The 18,626-nt window shown below is 40.4% G+C and overlaps 2 protein-coding genes and 1 pseudogene across 3 annotated transcripts; 2 read left to right on the plus strand and 1 right to left on the minus strand.

The window, feature by feature from the left end:
* Positions 1–1,681: 1,681 nt before the first annotated feature.
* On the minus strand, positions 1,682–11,673 carry LOC116252959 (diphthine--ammonia ligase). 2 transcript variants are annotated; one of them, XM_031627619.1, is made up of 13 exons: positions 11,538–11,673; positions 10,556–10,682; positions 10,353–10,424; positions 10,179–10,258; positions 7,899–8,124; positions 7,767–7,799; positions 6,722–6,804; positions 6,543–6,615; positions 5,354–5,684; positions 4,923–5,254; positions 4,186–4,520; positions 3,316–3,670; positions 1,682–2,141 (listed from the first exon to the last, which is right to left on the minus strand). In XM_031627619.1, exons 2-13 carry the CDS (start codon positions 10,631–10,633, stop codon positions 1,929–1,931), a joined length of 2,211 nt encoding a protein of 736 aa, XP_031483479.1. In that variant the 5' UTR covers positions 10,634–10,682; positions 11,538–11,673; the 3' UTR covers positions 1,682–1,928. The 2 variants fall into 2 exon arrangements, with proteins under 2 accessions (XP_031483479.1, XP_049933478.1); XM_050077521.1 differs by lacking the exon at positions 11,538–11,673 and adding an exon at positions 10,752–11,468.
* A 1,610-nt stretch (positions 11,674–13,283) lies between these two features.
* LOC116253022 (E3 ubiquitin-protein ligase WAV3-like) lies at positions 13,284–15,048 on the plus strand (annotated as a pseudogene).
* Positions 15,049–15,106: 58 nt separating this feature from the next.
* On the plus strand, positions 15,107–17,838 carry LOC116253021 (pentatricopeptide repeat-containing protein At2g37230). Its single transcript, XM_031627727.2, has one exon. It carries the CDS (start codon positions 15,282–15,284, stop codon positions 17,667–17,669), a length of 2,388 nt encoding a protein of 795 aa, XP_031483587.1. The 5' UTR covers positions 15,107–15,281; the 3' UTR covers positions 17,670–17,838.
* The last annotated feature ends 788 nt before the right edge of the window (positions 17,839–18,626 follow it).

The raw sequence follows: 18,626 nt of genomic DNA on the forward strand, positions 1-18,626 counted from the left end.
TGACTTAAACTTCATTGAGGTTGATAATCTGCTTAAACTTCATTTATTAATGTTAACAGAGGAACTTGAGTATGAACAATTGAGGAGAACATCAGTAAGGTAGGTACGCTAATGGAAACAAGGTATGGAAAAGGAACGTTCAAAGATCTACGTTTTAATATATATCTTGATCATTAGATAATTTTACAACTGCCTCCAAAAATCCATCCACCTATGCCCTAGCCAAAGGTTTAGTTTTAAAACTAGCATAGTCACAAAAAGCACATTTTTTAAAATGTAGAAAAAATACGATAAATAAGTCAGGCGTTTAAAACTTTAAAATAATACCATTTTTTAACACCAAAACAAAGAAACGCGAAAGGAAACATAAATTTTCACATTTTTTTCATTTTATTCACGTATTTTTTTAATGTTAAACTGCTTGTTTTCATTTTCTAATTTTTATTTGTTGCAAATATACTTACTTTTTAATCTTTGTGATATTAGTTTCTCATTTATATTAATCTTTTATAAGTTCTAGTTCTTTTTAATTTTTAAAAAAATTGCCATATTTTTTTTTTCCAAGCTTGAGTTGTTATACCTGAGAAAAACATCATCATTTAAAGTGCAAACCACTATACCTGAGAAAAACCACCGTTTAAAGTGCAGACCATGCTTAAAAGAGATGATGGGCTCAACAACCAGCGTGGCGCCAACAGTTGATGGTCTGCTTCGACCTCACTTTCCAAAAATAAAGAACTTCGTTGGACCTTACTTTACAAAATTTGCTTAATAAATAAACAGACAAAAAGTGTTTGATTGCAGGTGAAAAGAGCCACCTTTCTTCGAGGGCAATTCTTTCCATTCTTCTTAATTCAAATGCAGACAAAGGGACAAGGCTTGATTTCAATGCAAAAATTTCATCAATTTAACTACATTTGAGAAGCATGAGTACATTTTACCCAAATAAAACTTCTGTCACATTCCAAAAGTGCCAGAAGTTAGGACGCAGTATGGAGGCCCTTTTTCCTCTGAAAATAACGGAGAATTTGGAGAAAGTTTTGGCTTTTGGTGAATCATGTCAAGAGGCATCCTTCACTGTATCTGAATGAAGAGTGCACGATTAAAATGCGCCATCTAGTTCAGAGGGCGTAGTCTGATTGTAAATCCTCAGAATCTGAGATCTATGAACCTAAAATCAGACCCTTCCGCTCTAAGTTTAAATCAGAAATTTTGCTAGTGCAAGGGAGCCAAATCATAACAAGTGTAAATCTTATATCTGATCTAACATCTCAATTTGATGAACTATGGACTTCAGTGTGATCTTTTATCACATCAGCGAAAAAGTGTGAATCTTTTATTCTAGCAAACGCATGCCTCACCATGCCACACCATATTAATGGATCTAAAGTTAGAGATTGCCCTCGTGGGCTGCCGGTTACCGGAACTAGTATACCAGCGTCAGACATCTTTAGCAGACCAGTAGCCGTCTGAGCTCCCATTTCGATCACCATTTCACGTTAGCACTTAGCGATCAAGACCACGCAGAATCTCACCATGTGTCCTCGATATCAGTTAAGTAGACTGCCCCCGCACCACCGCCGCTCCCCCCCAGCCCCGCACACACACAAAGCGAGACAGAGACAGAAAGAAAAGGAGAGGGAGAGGGCAAGAAATTTAAAGTTAAACCACAAACACATGCTAGACAAAAAAGATATTCTTCTTTAGCTTGTGATAAATAGAGTCTTCAAACACAAGTCTTCAAACACAATTGACATGCTCTGGCAAACAAGAGATTTGCCTCTTATTGAGCTAGTGACTAGACTTGAAAAGCTAAAACACAACATTTGGCAAACAAGAGATTTGCCTCGTAACAAATGGCAGCTGTTTTTCCACACGGAAAAACTGAAAATTTCCAGTGCCTATGAAGCAAAATGCTGAGGTAAGAACTAAATTTTGGAAGCAAATAACTCACAAGTGAGCAAACTCTCCATAGCTGTTGTCCGACCAGCACCTAGTACAGGAATTGCATTAAGCATCGGTATTTCAATTGTTCCTGTCCTTTTTGTGACGGCCGTGAATTCCTTGAACGAGTCAGCAAACAGGATGGCTAGGTTAATTGCATCCGTGCAGAAACCTATGTTGAAGTAGACCCTCAAAGTCTGGAATCAAAGCTTAAAAATTATTCTTTGGGTTCAAGACTATTGGCCATCGATTAGATTGAATAGAGTAAATCAATGAATTGAATATACCTCAGAAAGCACAACCCCTAAGGGAAAAGAGAAATATTGGCAATCCAAATTAAACTTTGTTTTCATGGAACTGTAGGTCCCACAATATTAAGAAAAAGAGCTAGCTAAAAGATCTGGTGCTAAAAAGCCAGCGATCATGATAACAATCTGAAAAATTTAGCTTTTGTAAGGAAGCGATCATGATAACAATCTGAAAAATTTAGCTTTTGTAAGGAAGCGATCATGATAACAATCTGAAAAATTTAGCTTTTGTAAGGAAACGTAGGAACTTATAAAGGGGGTAGTTAAGTGATTGCTTGTCTTGGTTCCTAGTCTTTTTGAGGCTAGAACCAAAGCTACGAGATGTGGAGATTGGGATCCGCCGGAAGGGGAGTATGTACTCGGCAAGGGATTGGGTCGGATCATGACAGTGGAATCATAGCACAGTTCAACACTTGCACCTAGGGTCTCACATGCATGGACATGTATGGCTTAAGGAGGGGTGGATTATAATACCCTAAAAAATTTAGCCTTGCATCTACGATTGTGAAGAATCTTGAGATACTTATTATAATGGGATTACTAAATGATTGGTTGCCTTGGTTCCTAAACTTTTTGGGCTAAAACTGAAGCTGCTAAGGGGTGGGTTGAGATCCTCGAAACTGAGAGCCCATGCCCTATGTAGGAGTGGGCTGGTTCATGACAATCATAGCATGAAGCAGCTGCAGATCACATTCGTCCAAGTTAAGCATGATTTGATCGACAAAAAATGTGTTTAAGATGAAGACCAGAAAATAAGATCTTTCTTGGATCGCTAGACACCAGATGTTTGAAGAGTTGAAACCAGTCATATCACACCACAGGCTGCAGTACATGGTACGAAACCAAGTGTATGACTGACTACACCAGCTGCATACTAGAACTACCCAAAGTAACTGGCAGTGCTTATATTGGTAAACAACTTAATTTCGCATCACCATATGATAAAAGTTGTGGCAACTTTTAATATGTTTTTTTAGAAAGATATCAAAAACTACAACTGATAACTATGAAAAGAAGTAAAATAAGAAAATCAAATGGTACGACTGAGTGGGGAAAAACATACCTTCACTTCTTCCCAGCAGAAGTCATACTCGAACAATGTTTTGTCGATAAGATAAAGGCAAAATCTTGCTAGTCTTTTCAACATTTTTGCTGATGTAAAATGGTCATGACAATCAGAAACACTCCCATCTGCTTCTGAACATAACCTTGCCACATGCTCATCAGTGACAGATACCACAGACATGCATATCTTTTCATGGACAATGTACTTCTGGCAGCAAGAGTCATGCCACTTCATATGTCCAAAGCCCCAAAATTCCAATGAATTTGCATCATATTGTATAGAAGCATTAATTGATGATGAAGTCTTCCCATCATCTGGGACATAAAGGAGAGGCTTCACTTCAACAAGTGCCCTACAATTAAGTAATAAAACATCATTACTTGGTAAGGTAAGACCACCGCTACTCATACAACAATATTTGACTTATCCATCATTAAGCATCTGGTATTATATAGCAGACACAAGGAACCACACTTTTTTCTTGCACAGTTAAATAATATCCAGAACAATAAGCACATGTGCTCTTCTGAAGCTAAAAAAGAACCATTTTTACAAGTTCAACAAGTGAATGAGACGTAAATAAATAAATTTATTTTTGGTTAGGTTGAATCAATAAAACAAAGACAATCAGAACAAAAAGGAGTGGCTTTCAGAAAAAGTAACGAGGGCTTCTTCCAAGTTTTGACCAAAGTAATGTTACCAGATCAATCCTTCAAGATAATATATGATTCTTAATATAATCAATCAAGTCAATGAGAACAGCCTATTAAACAAGGTTGCATACTATCGGTCTGTCTCATGTTGCAGTGTTCTGCTGAGTCAAAAGAACAAACGAAAAGCTACAGAAGTTAAGAAAAGATATCATACCCTTTTGGAAGGTTAGGCACGAGGATATAAAGAATCATTGGGCTCAAGGCTTGACAATTTCCTTTCTTCAGTTCCACACTTTCTTGTCTCTTGAATGACATCTCCTCTTCGTTCTGAATCTGGATTCTCTCAGAGGATGTCATAGCTTCAGAACAGTAAACCACAACAAGAATTCCAGATGAAACTACATCACAGTTGAAGCTGTCAGCTACTGCTTCACAGTTTCTTACTGCTTGTTTCAGCTCCATAGTGGCACCCCCAGCACAAAGCATCATGGTAGGCGGATCAAGTCCCAGCTGTCCAGCCATCTGGAGCAACTGTTTGTACAATGTAGCCTATAAAATACATGTCATAAAAAAAATAGCAATATTAACATCTTCTATTGCATGCAATGGCTAGATCCAATAGGCTGAGAAGGTAAAATCCACCGTCAAAAAATATACAGCAAGATCAAATATATATGATACCTTGACTACGGAGAACCACTTGAAGCAGAAAATCAATGCATTGAACGTGTCCATCCATAAAAAACCACATAGAACTTCATACGGGGACACACACACACACACACACACACAGAGAGAGAGAGAGAGAGAGAGAGAGAGAAAGAGAGAACAGAAAAATTCAAAGGTGACCAACTAGTATGCTGATGCTATGACAGAATTGCAACTTAAGGAAAATAATAGCATCTGCTCTAAGCACCACACTAGCAAGAAATCAGGGAACCAAAAATTCACCTGGCTGTAGGGGCCAATACAACTCGGTGCCCAGCAGGAAATACTCTGAACATGAAGAACACGCTTACTTTGGTCTGTCGCCACTAATACTTCAACATACACATTCCCCAGGCCAACTTGCACCAAAGGAAGCTCAACTGTGCTACGAGATGGGACACCTAAACTGCAATCTTCTTCCCTTATGAAAGAAACATATGTCTTATTTGCAGCAGCAAATTGCTTCATGTCAGCAAGATAGAGGTGAATGTAGAGAACATCATTCCAGCTTAGACCATCTTTATAGAGTTGGGAGTCGATTGCTTTTAGGACAGCTGCTAAATCATTCTGCACATCTGAAAATACAAAAATAAAAAAGATGAAGCATGTTGATACTTGATCGCAACAACAGAACTGCAAATAAGAACAAAAGAAGTGACGAAGTTGCAAACAACCTTTTGAAGGACCAGACCTTTGGATCCAACATCCAATTGAAAATGAATTTCTTCTGGTTCTAGAAATGTTAAGTGTCACTTGCTTGGCACTTTGAGGATTCATTTCAACAGAATGAGGCTTGACTTCTTCTGTGTTAGATATGAGATTCCCGTGCACCTCTTGAACAGAATCTATTTCCTTTAAACAGGCGGCACTCAGTGTGTCACCTGAAGAATGGGATTCAGTTTTTGGCTCCAAATGGAATGCTGTAGGATGTAGTATACCGACCGGCGCTATGGAGTCTGAGGAGTGCATCACTACTTGGAATTTGTCGAGGACAATACTTGCATTCTGGAAACCCAAAAAATTCAAAGACATCATCATAGAGATGACTAAGCACCACATGAAAATTAAGAACTAGAAGTAACTGTACAAAGAAGTAAAATAAGGATTAATATATGACAGCCATCAACATAATTAGAGCACACGAAGACCAATTCTCATCAAGCTTACAGATCTTTACAGAAGAAAATAGCAAATGAGATTCTAGAGAGCCTCCTGTGTATGCTAATAATCTGTATTTAGTGGGAAAGTGAAAAACCATGTGTTGAGGCTTACAAAACCTCAGACATGCCTAATGAGCCAAACTCTCTTGATGAGCAATGGTCAAACCTCTACCTTCTCCTCCAGAAAACCCAATCCCCCGTCACAAGAAAAGGGAAAAACCTCCTCAAGGGAAGGAGGAAAAAAAAAACGGAGAGATTACCATCTCAATTTCCATCACTAATTCGTTGAGCTATGTCTTTGTTGTGAATCAAATTCAAGTTGTTCTAGATGTATATCAGGATCTTAAACTGTCTCAGAGAAAGTTTTAAGGCCACCTGAGTGCACCACACACATATTAAATGTCCACCAACAAAAATAACAACACCTGATAGCTTGCCAGTTTGAACAGAAAATAGAATATTTCAAGCCTCTAAATGTCATGATCGTTAACTTCATGAAGAACATCACCCTGCAGTGATCAATCCAAAAAAAGAAATTTTGGAATAACCATCTGTCTAGCCCAGATTTATCAGTTGATCCATAAACCATATTATTGAAGGAAAAAAAACATCATCCAGTTTCATATAACGGCTAACCATTATTAAGAATCCCAAGCCAAATTTCAAGTTAAAAAGGTCAAATCATGGATGACCATGATGTTACCTTAAAGAGGGGACAGTCAAGAGTTAATGTTTCATACTCTCCTCCTTCACCACACACATTTATCCCATACAACCTGCAAAGCATTAGGTAAGGCCAATAGTTAAGTGAAATTGACAAATGCACTTCGAGCTTTTGATGAAAGGACTGGAATTTACAACAGAAGAACCACTACAGAATACCTATTTAGGTCATGCAAGTATTGTTGCATATGTGTAAGCTCACAGCCTAAATGCTTAGCAGGGTCCAAGCCCATTGATGCAACCTAAAGGAACAATTCTCCAAATCAGTGTGTTGTACTTATCCCAATATCCAATGGAACCTGTGGAGAACTTAGTAAAAAGAGTTCCCAGATATAAGAAACTGCATCCAAGTATCACATAATCATGAAATTGAGAACATAAATTAACAGTTTTTAGAATATTGACATGACCATTCATTTAAACAGCCGTATTAACGTATACCCCAATTTGTGATTTTTCATGAAAATCCTCATATACTTTGTAGAACAGCCCTTTCCTCCTTATCGCATCTTACACTTTTATCTTGTTCCCATTACAACAGACTCAAACAATAGTTAGTCATAACACACAATTTTTCCATTCATCTTATGTCTCTTAAATGAGTACATAACAAACAAAAATAGTTTCTATTTTCTACCAACTGTTCACCACAAAACTGAAGGACAAGAGGCAATACACCATACTAGAAAGGGAAATCATGTAGCCTACCACATATCCGCTCTTGCCTGAGAATCACAAGATAATTCTTCTCTGTCATCCATACTATCCCAGCCACTCTTACTAGTCAGCACCTAAACCTGGAATTCTATTCCTCCGCTCCTTTACGGTTTAAGATCAGATATAATGACATACCACATTACACTACCTGCAACTGTTTGCTTAAATCCAACTCTCCCTTTGGCTTAACACTAACTCTCTCTTCTAAGTTCATCACATATTTTAGAGGTCACTATCACCAAAGCCAGAAGAAGGTCCTACCTTCATAGTTTTCTTCTTCCATACTTCTTCATATCTTAAAGCTATGATCAAGCCTCAAATAGACTCTAACTTTTGTTAGAACTTAGAAGATTAGAATGCAATTGTAATACTCATGTTATTCATATTTCATAAAGCATGATCGTTCAATGTCAAATGCATCTGAAAAGAAACTCAACAGAAAAGGAAGGAACAAAATGTTGCTAAAGTACGTTATGCAAATTATTACCTTTATGAGGACCGCAACAATTCCATTTGATATCTAACAAAAGTCAGGTAGGACATAAAATTATTAATTAGAATGAGGTCATTCCCCAACAAGATAAAAGTTTTATCAGCAAAAAACAAAAACTAAAATTACCATTTCTTGGAGGAGAAGAGATTGGTCTTGTTTCCACAAATATGCCAAAGAAATGAGCCCTAATCTCGAGCATACATTCTCCACTCGCAACCTTTGATAATCAGAGGCAATTGCACCAGATGACACAGCTGAGATGGAAGGGATTTGGCGCTTTATTTCACTTAACAAAACAAGCATATCTTCAACTTCATCCCCTGAAGTTTTCATATATCTAAGATCCTGATGCCTGCATAGATGGAAAAATGAAAATGAAGAGATTAAGGATTCCCATGACATACGATTAATTGCCTAGAGAAAATCACATGGTACATTGGTAGAATAAGATTAACTTCAATAATTGCAAATTTGAGAATCTAGTAAATGCAAGAAAAAGATCTTCAAGCTCACAATTTGAGATTATGAAAGGAGCAAATGAACAGGCATGCTGCAGGATACAAACTGTTGGATAATAAACTTTATCTCAGTAAGGCCCTTTTAAAAGGTATTTTACTGTGCACATTTTTTGGATTCCTTATGGCAATGAAGTGGACATACTCCTTCCTAAGGGGCCATTTGATGGATTGGAAACTTGGAATTGAAAAAAAAAATGTGGAAATAAATTTCCTGGAATAAAGGAATGGGAAAAATCTTTCTGATTCTCATTTTGATGTGTGTGTGATGAATGAGAAAAAAAATTCCTTGAAACTTATTTCTTACTTTGATAGATTGGAAATTTTTTTCAGCTTCTTATGTGTGTGTGAATGTGTCTCTGCATTTTCACTGTTTGAAGAATGCATTCACTCCGATCAACGTGGCATTAGTTAGTTTAGAACTTTTACTAAAAACATGGTGCATCTAACTAATTTTGGTAAAGGATGCCGAATAATAATGAAAATAAAGAAAAGTAACCGGGGCTGAAGTGAAATTTTTTTATAAAAGGGGTTCGACGTTTTCCCTCTTCCGTTTTCCATCTTCGTCTTCGCTCCATGGTTCTTTCTTCACCTTCCGCCGTTCGACGACCTGCAGCTGGAGACTGACAAATTGTGGCTGGAGACTGGCGATTGACAGTTTGGGACTGGCGACAGAAGAAATGGCTGTCAACAACCACCGGCGACTGACGAAATGGTAGTGAGATGAAGGGTTTTTTTATCTATTTCTTTTTGTTTAAGGTTTTATTTTTCTTTATCACCGAAAAAACCAGCGGCCGGTGGTCGCAATAATCACCGACGATTTCTAGTTATCTCTCTCTCTGCCTCTCTATGTCTCTCTCTCTCTCTCTCTCTTACTCGCTTTCTCTCTTTCTCTAACCCTTGGCATTGAAACCCTTTGTCATGACTATGGGTCGCCGAAAACCCAGGAAGAGGGTGTTGAGGCTGTCGTTTTCGGCTTCATAATGACCGTCTTCCTTTTACAAATGGTCGGAGGCCGTAGAGAGTTGTCGTTCCTGCCGTAGAAGAGCTGCTGCGGATGGGAGAAGAGGAGGCTGAGGCGCTGCTGTGAAGAGTCAGAGACAAAGAAGCCCCACAGTCTTTTTTATTTCCGGAAAAATTTTTCCACCCCTGAAGGTAGAAATAGATTTCCAGAAGCATATTTCCGAAAACGATGGCAACTGTTACATTTTCCTTCCCTAGTCTGATGGGGAGGAAATTTTTTTAAAAAAATTGATTTTTTTTTCTTGGTAAACAGTGTATTTCCTGCCCAGCAAATGGCCCTAATGGGGCGTTTGTTACGTTGGAAATACACTGTTCACCTAGAAAAATTTTTCAAATTTTCAAAATTTTTCCTGCGTAACAAACGTGGAAAAAAATAATCGACCGTTGTTTTATCAGTACATATAACACCAAAAAAAATATAAATAACAATGACAATAACAGAGCATGCACAGCATAACAGTATATTAACAACAAAAGAAAGAAAGAAGAGGAGGAAGAAGAAGAAAACCAAAAAAAAAAAGGAAGAAAGGAAAGAAGAATAAGAGAGAAAACTAAGAAGAAGAGAAAAAGTAGAGAAAGAAAAGATGAAAAAAATTGGTTGTGAAACTTCTTGGTAGTTGGTAGTATAGCATATCGGGAAAGAAGATCGTCCATGACTCCATGGCCTAGGCATGCTTTGACTATTACGGATCCAATTAGCGTCGCAAGAGGAAGGATGGGACAAAACAAGTACAGCGGACACGGGATTGGCAGCAAAGATCACATTACTCTTGAAAGAAGGAATTTCTCCATACACAGTCGTCAAAATGTAAAGACGTAGGCGGAATCATTTCCTTTATGCAAGATTCAGAAGGTAAAAAAGGCTTGCCTAGTAGATCCTTTTATGCGTCTTCTGAACAAGGGGATGCCCATGCACGTTGCGTAGCTAACCACAATTTGATGTCCAACCTGGATTAAGTCCACCACACTTGCGTTAACACAAACTTAACAAATGCAGGGTAAGAAGTCGAACAAATTCCAAGAGAAGAAATGAATGACTCACTGTTTGATACATATAGCTGTCTAATTCATCCACAGCATCATCCAGAGGCATCAAGTTCGCCAAGGCAACGATCTTGCACCACAAAGTAAATAAATTTAGGTTTTGCATATTTGCACGAATCCCCCAAAAGAAACATGAAAGACAAGAAGGGTGGAGGAAATAATGGCATCACAAATCACAAGGAAGAAGTCGAGAAACCCGACCTTATGGCCATACTCTACGCATTTGAGCATTGCATAACAACTGTCCTTGCCTCCACTCACTAAAGCAACGACGTCCATGGCTCCTCTAGCAGTCTCAGAGAAGCGCAAAGCAAAGACTTATCCAGGCCTAGAAAATCAAGAAATAGCGTCAGAATCTCAGAAAGCACGCCACAGAGAGAAGAAAACATATACAGACACGGGGCTTGGACTAGAATAATCTCTTCATCAGAAGGTTGTAAGGACATATTTGAAGTGCGATCGTTCAAACAGGAGACAGCATAGATGGATACACCTCGTTTGACTCCACTAAAAAGATCCTCCCATAGAAAGGTCATGACTGGTCACCGCCACTAGATACACTTTTAGCGGGATCCACATGCGTTTTCGATCTAAAGAAGCATCCTTCAACAGAGCAACAATTACCAAAATAACAATGGAAACAAAAAAACTGGTGAATGAGACAAAGGAAAAAAACCATAATCAAGAAAGAACAAGTAACAACATGACCCAAGGAAAAGTGGTCAGTGGCTGTTACTAGTCGTTACCAAATTTTTGCTCAAGGACTAGTCTACTGAACAACAAAAGGACGTTTAAATCTCCAATCAAACAAAATGCATCAAGATGTTGTTCCTATGATGCCGAACTTCTTCCCTTTTCCACCATCCGATCCTTCACAGCAGCCTGTCCTCCGAGATGACGTAAGCACGATCGCTTCTGCATTCATGCTCATGAAAAGAAAAAAACCAGAATGATCGACACCGCGGAACACAATGAGCAGTAACAGATTCCAGGGCGGTTCATTTCCACAGTAATATCACAGAGGTTTCCGTGAAGTCCATTCCGTTAGCAAACCAAAACCCCAAACTAGTTCCAGAGACGTCATCTAACCCATCTTAGTAACCAGGAACCCCTATAAAGGTCACACACCAAATATCCTAAATCCAACTCGTCCTCCCCACAGACAGACAGAAAAGACACTTACGGTGAGAAAACTGTTTGGCCGTTGCAAGAGTCTGCCACCGCCGGAGAGTCGCCGGACGCCGCACTATGATGAGTGCCCAACCCACTGGCAGCAAGATGGGGTTTAGGGTAGAGCCCAGCGGGAGGAGACGATCGGAGGGAAGGTCCGACCTCACCTTGAACTGATTCTTGTATGATCTATTTGACTTCTTGTGGGGCCCACGGTCATGAGTCATGACGCCATCCTTTACGTTCGGGTTTCACGTGGCCTAAAACAGTAATTTGCCTCTGCAGCAAGATTGCGAAGAGTAATTTGGATTCGATTTGGACAGGATAACGTAATAAGTAGCACAAAATCACGAATGAATTTGTTATTTAAAATCGAATATAGAAAGTAATCTTCGGATAGTAATTGTAAAATGGGGCGTTCTGATGTCAACGATGATAACAGTGAGCTCTTCAACTTAGGCATCGCCCTCCATCCATCCATCCAGTTAAGAATCTACAAAATTATTAGTTCAAATCCCATACAAAATTATTAGTTCAAATCCCATGGTATTATCAGTTCTCAAATCTGAAAGACGTACTATAGAACTACCTTGCCCTGAAGCAAGCCATAATTTTGAAAGCGTATGGGACATGGCTTTAAGAATTTTATACCAAACATGATTTGTTGTAAGTAAACATTAGAGAAAAAAGAAAAAAACCTAAATTTCAAGTATGAAGTTGGGAGAAAAAAAAAAAAAAAAGACATATCAGCATTATTTTGTACATCCAATGTCTTTTCTTCAACAAAAAGAAGGCATTTTTCTAGAGAGGGAAACTTTCAAGGGGCCTGCTTCCCGTTTATATTTCTTAGCGCAAAAGCCTCGAGTGCTCTATCCTATTACTTCGGTCTTATGGCAAAGAACTCGTAGGACTTGGTTTCAATATTTTGTTGTCATTTGACTAACGAATCCACCACTACAAAGTGGGGAAAGAGTGGTAAGAGGAGAACGCGAGGGGAGAGGAAGATTTTAAATAAAAATTCTACCTCATTGCTGTCTTGCCAGGGCTTTATCCTCGTGTTGCTCTTGTAAAGTTAGTGGTTAGGGCCCACCCTCGTCCTTTACTCAATAGGATAAAAGCAATACTGGAGCTCTATATTTAAATATCAACTTAGGATCAATTTGAACGTATTAAAAGGTAAGCATCACATTTCTTGCCTGCAACAGTGATTCCCAAACTTTTTTGTCATCGTTGAAACAAGAGATCGTATACTTGAAATTGGGTAGCATTCCTGAGATGGCAAGAATAATCTTATTCTACCTTGTGTCAGCAGGTCCTAGCTTTTCCATTAATGCTACCGTTACATGAGCGAACTCACAAGGGCTCCATGTCATTAAGTTACTGAATTATATGGTTATGTTTTCATACAATGCACAACTTCAGAACGGAATGGTTTAGGGTTGTTGTGTTTTCTTGGCTTTGGAGTTGATTACTTTGTCTGATGTGCTGGTGATTGGTCTCTTTCAGGCCTGTTGTTTGAGTTATTATTGTTGTCTCTGGTTCTTATTAATGTCCCGTACTTGATACCTGAAGAGGTTCTCTGCAAGTCTTTTCCTTGACCGGCGTTATTCATTCAGTTCGTTTTTTGAAGAGATCACAGTAACATGTCCTGGCTGAACTTTTACTGTATCTTTGATTTGGTTTTCTTGATTTGAACTAACTGTCTTGACCTCTTCATCTTCCTTTACTCACTTGTGTGCTTCTTGTGGAAAAGCAGAGGTTCTGTGCTATATGCCTTGGTTCTATGAAGGCTGGACATGGTCATGCTTTATTCGCAGCAGAGTGTTCACATGTCTTTCATTTTCACTGCATTGCTTCAAATGTGAAACATGGCAATCAAGTATGCCCTGTTTGCCGATCAAAGTGGAAGGAGATCCCGTTTCAGGGACCTGCTGCAGAGGTTGCTCATGGCAGATCAAGAATTAATCCATTGGATTGGCCACGGGATGATGGTTGGATGACCCTTGTCCGCCGCATTCCACCTCCTCGCCCTCGTCTAGATTCTGGACGCCAATTCAATGCCGTGTTTCATGCTCCTGAGCCAGCTGCATACAATGAGGAAGAACCCTTAGATTCCTCTCTTTCTGAACTGCTCATAAGAGATCATCTGGAGAACATAGAAAGCGTAGCGAAAACAGTGGAAATGAATACGTTTTGTGGAGTTGCCAGCTGTTTCAGCTTCAGATTGTCGTGAGAGCTTTTCTGTATTAATCCATTTAAAAGCACCTGCCTCAAACTCAAGGCAAAGCCAACAAAATCAGGGATCAGCCTTTCAATCTCATCATCTTGTTACTGTGCTTGACGTAAGTGGCAGCATGGCAGGAACCAAGCTTGCTCTTCTCAAACGTTCGATGGGTTTTGTCATTCAGAATCTTGGTCCATCTTGATCGCCTTTCAGTTGTGGCATTCTCCTCCACTGCTCGACGTCTCTTCCACCTTCGTCGGATGAGTGATTCTGGACGTCAGCAAGCTCTGCAAGCTGTAAATGCTCTGGTTTCAGTGGTGGTACTAACATTGCTAAAGGGCTGAGGCAGGGTGCTAAGGTTTTGGAGGATCGCCGTGAAAAAAATACAGTATGCAGCATTGTTCTTCTCTCTGAGGGACAGGATACTTACAGTGTGTCTGCTGGAGCCAACCAAAACCGGCAGATGCAAACTTTTGATTACCAGACTTTGCTACCATTTTCAATTAGACGCAGTACACAACAAGGCCAGGCTCAGATACCTGTTCATACTTTTGGGTTTGGTACAGATCATGACGCTGCCTCAATGCACTCAATATCTGAGACTTCTGGTGGCACGTTCTCCTTTATTGAAGCTGAAAGCGTCATTCAGGGTGCATTTGCACAATGCATAAGTGGTCTTCTCAGTGTCGTGGTTCAGGAGTTGCAGGTGTGGTTCGAGTGTGCGAGTCCTGGTGTAAGTATCAATTCAGTTCATGCTGGTAGTTATACTAGTAGTGTCTCTGACCATGGGCGGAGAGGCCTTGTAGATGTAGGTGACTAGTATGCTGAAGAAGAAAGGGGTTTTCTAGTTGATGTTCGGATTCCAGCAAGCAGCATGTCGATCCTCTCCCATCCTGAATTGGTGGTTCTGAAGGTTGGCTGTGTTCACAAGGATCCAGTTCTGCAAGAACTGGTTACTGTTGACATGGGTGGAGTTGTAATCCAACGGCCAGGAAACCTAAGCCCCCAAGAGAATGTTGTATGTGTCGAGGTAGATAGGCAGAAAAACCGGCTAAAGGCTGCTGCAGCAATGGCTGAAGCTCGGGCACTGGCAGAGCAGGGTGATCTTGCTGGTGCTGTGGTTGTTGTGCTTGGCAATCAAAGGCGGGCAGTGATATGCAGCCACCCAAGCCTGCCTCGGTCTGGATGGGTTAAATGCGGGGTAGGGTCAGATGAGATGTGGCCGGTCCTTCTCGCTGCGCCTGCGCATGTGGTCTCGACACCAAGTTATGGTTGGACTCGGACCACAGTCCCACATTAACTAAACCCTAAAACTGGATTTCAAAAAGTACGCCTATGCCTCTCTTTTTTTTTTGCCTGGTGTGCACAAACAAAACATTCCGCTGGCAACTCCATGGCCGATCCTCTGCGTCTGATCTTAACTCCTCTTCCCCACCCTCCCCTCCTCTTCCGCTGGCAACAGGGTAGCCTGCTCCATCGCCGACCGATCCTCTGCGTCTGATCTTAACTCCTCTTCCCCACCCTCCCCGGAAAATGGCTTCCAATATCTTGAGAAAGGCTCCCACAAGATCGATGCTTTTCTCTCTACGTCGTCTTCTTCCCTCCTGCAACACAACGACTCTTCGTTCCTCTTCCCTCCATTTCTTTCGCGGTTTCTCCTCACATCGATCTCCAGATCACACAGAACAGGAGTTCGTTGAAGACCACCTGTTCGACACCCACGGTTCGGTTTCGCTCAAGAGCGAACCTGCCGCCATTGGGGATCCGTGTGCTGAAGATGAAGCCGTCGCCAGCGAGACTTTGGGCGCCCAGGAGGAGTCGTTATTTCGGGCTAAGGAAGAAACGAGGCTGAGAGGTAAACCCCGAACCCCAGAAAATGTTGGCGCCCTTATCTGTAGAATGATGTCTAAAAGGGCTTGGACGACTAGGTTGCAGAACTCAATTAGGTCACTTGTCCCCGAGTTTAATCAAGAACTGGTCCTGAGTGTCTTGGATGGAGCTAAAAACTATGAACAGGCTCTAAATTTCTTCCGGTGGGTTGAGAAGACCGGCTTTCGACATGACCGGTCGACCTACCTCAAAATGGTTCAGATCCTTGTCAAAGACCGGAAGCACAACCACCCCAGGTGCATTATTTTTGATATGCAGAAGAAGGGTGTTGAATGGGATGAGCAGTTCTTCATCGAGCTCATGAATAGTTATGCAAAAGCCGGGATCGTTCAGGAAGCTGTCAAGATTTTCCAGAAAATGAAAGACTTGGGGGTCAAGCGCACTGTTATATCGTATAACAATTTATTCGACGTCATTCTGAAACGTGGCCGGACGTTCATGGCGAAACGTTACTTCAACGCTATGTTGCGTGATGGTGTGACCCCCAATCTCGTTACATATACCGTCCTGATCTGGGGGTTCTCTTTGTCGTCCAAAATGGAGACAGCAAAGCGATTTTTCGACGATATGAAGACCAGGGGCCTCGTTCCTGATGTCGTTTGTTATAATACCATTATCAATGGATTTTGTAGGTCCAAGAACATGGAAGAGGCCGAGAAATGTTTGGCGGAGATGAAGGGTAATGGGTTGAAACCTGATATTGTCACTTTTACGTCATTGATCAAAGGGTATGCTGCCTCCGATCGGGTTGATGAGGGGCTAAAGTTGTTTAATGAATTGGGCAGCCATGGAGTGAAGCCTAATGTTCGGACGTACGTTTCCTTGTTGCCTTACCTATGTGAGAGAGACAGGATGACCGAGGCCCATAAGCTTCTAAATGAGATGGTGAAGAAACGTTTTGTACCGAACGACCGTTCAATATTTATATCAATGATGGCTGGTCACTGTAAATCAGGTCATGTAGAAAAAGCTTTTCAGGTGTTGAGGGCCATGGATAAATTGCAGGTGCATGCTGAACCAATGCATTACAGTATGTTGTTTGAAAACTTCTGCAAAGCAGGGAAGCCTAAGAAAGCTGTTGAGCTTTTGGATGAGGTTTTGAATAAGGGGTTACTGTTGATTCCAGTAACAAGTTACACACTGGAACCCAGAAGTAATTCTACGATGGAACCTAGTGCTTATAATCCAGTGATTAAATACCTGTGTGAAAATGGGCAGACACAAAAAGCAGAAATCTTTCTGCGGCAGCTGATGAAGTGTGGTATCGAGGATTCAACCCCTTTCAATAACTTGGTTATGGGCCACTCAAAGGAAGGAATGCCGGAAGCTGCTGTTGAGCTCCTCAAGATCATGAATAGACGAGGAATTTCTCCTGATTCACATGCGTATTGCCTGCTTGTGAAGAGTTTCCTCGAGAAAGGAGATCCAGCAGAAGCTAAAATTTCACTTGATGGTATGATTGAAAGTGGTCATTTGCCAAGCGCCTCCTTGCTCAGGGAAGTAATGGAGAGCCTTTTCAATGATGGCAGAGTTCAGACAGCAAGTAGAGTCATGAAAAGTATGCTGGAGAAGGATGTAAGAGAAAACTTGGATATAGTCGCTAAGATTCTGGAGGCCCTTCTTATGCGTGGACATGTTGAAGAGGCTCTTGGACGGATTGTGCTGATGACAAACAAGGAATGTCCAGTTGACATAGACCATCTTCTGGATGTGCTCTGCAAGAAGGATAAGACCATTGCTGCTGTCAAATTGCTTGATTTTGCTTTGGAGAGGAATTACAGTGTCAGATTCTCAAGCTATGATTTGGTTTTGGATGCTCTATGTTCAGCTGGGAAGACTCTAACTGCATATGCTATACTATGCAAGATCTGTGAGAGAGGAGGAGCCGCAAACCAAATTGGCTGCAAGGCCCTGATTAAGAGTTTAAATGCAGAGGGGCACACAAAACAGGCTGATATTCTTTCAAGAATGATTCTCGGAAAAGATTCCAGCTCCAAGAAAGCAAATAAAGGTGCAAAAATTTCATTGTAATCAGTACAGTAGCTTTTAAAATTTTCTGTCAATTTAATTTGCATGGTTAATTTGTGAGCCCATCACGTAGCATGAAGAGAATCTATGACTTTTGTTTTGAGAAAATGACGGTCAAGCAGAGGTTGCCTGTGTTACTCAATCTATGCTCCTCAAACTTGGTTTTTCTTGATATTTTTCCTTGTTCCCCTTTGTTTATGAATAATTTTCTCATGTTCATAGAAGATGAACACGGAGTGGAAGTATGAAAGATTTTGCTCAAATCTTGATAGACTATTCTTAATTCAACCCCATTATATTCTAAACCATAAGAAAATCCCTTTTATTTGCTTTCTTACCGTCACCAGAATACTGTACTGGGGTTCTGCACTTGTATGATGGAAAATCTATGGACATTAGAGAAAGCTGCGAATTCCTTTGTTATCTTTGTGACCCACAAAGAAGCAGCTCAAACTACATGATTAAGATGCACCCATAAGTTGTCTATCGACCCAATCAAACTTCAATAATCTTCTAATCATTAGCATTTCTGGACAAATTAGAATCTACTTTTCCTAATTACCTAGGCAAAAAGAGTGTCAGAACGCAGCAATAGCTGATCCAGTATATTGGAATCAGCACTATGTCCAGTATCCAGGGACAGAAATACTTCACAAGTGAATGATGTACCGAGTATAGCAGTCTTCAATACATGGAATAGCGCAAGCAAAGGTATGAATTATCATAAACATTTCAAGGGAAGGGATTGAGCTAGACCTCACATAAAACCATCGTGGAAACCCATAACAGTTTTGAATATGTATCAGACAGACTCACAAAACCTCAAAACATATCCTGTGTTCATAAGCAGTAACTAGCCTCCGAACTTGTGCACGCACCACCAACTTTTTTTTATTAACATCGCACTTTTCAATATCTAACCAGGTGACAATAGAAAATGAGCATTCTCCTAGCAAACAG

Source organism: Nymphaea colorata, chromosome 4, assembly GCF_008831285.2.
Source record: "Nymphaea colorata isolate Beijing-Zhang1983 chromosome 4, ASM883128v2, whole genome shotgun sequence".
NCBI classification, from domain to species: Eukaryota; Viridiplantae; Streptophyta; class Magnoliopsida; order Nymphaeales; family Nymphaeaceae; genus Nymphaea; species Nymphaea colorata.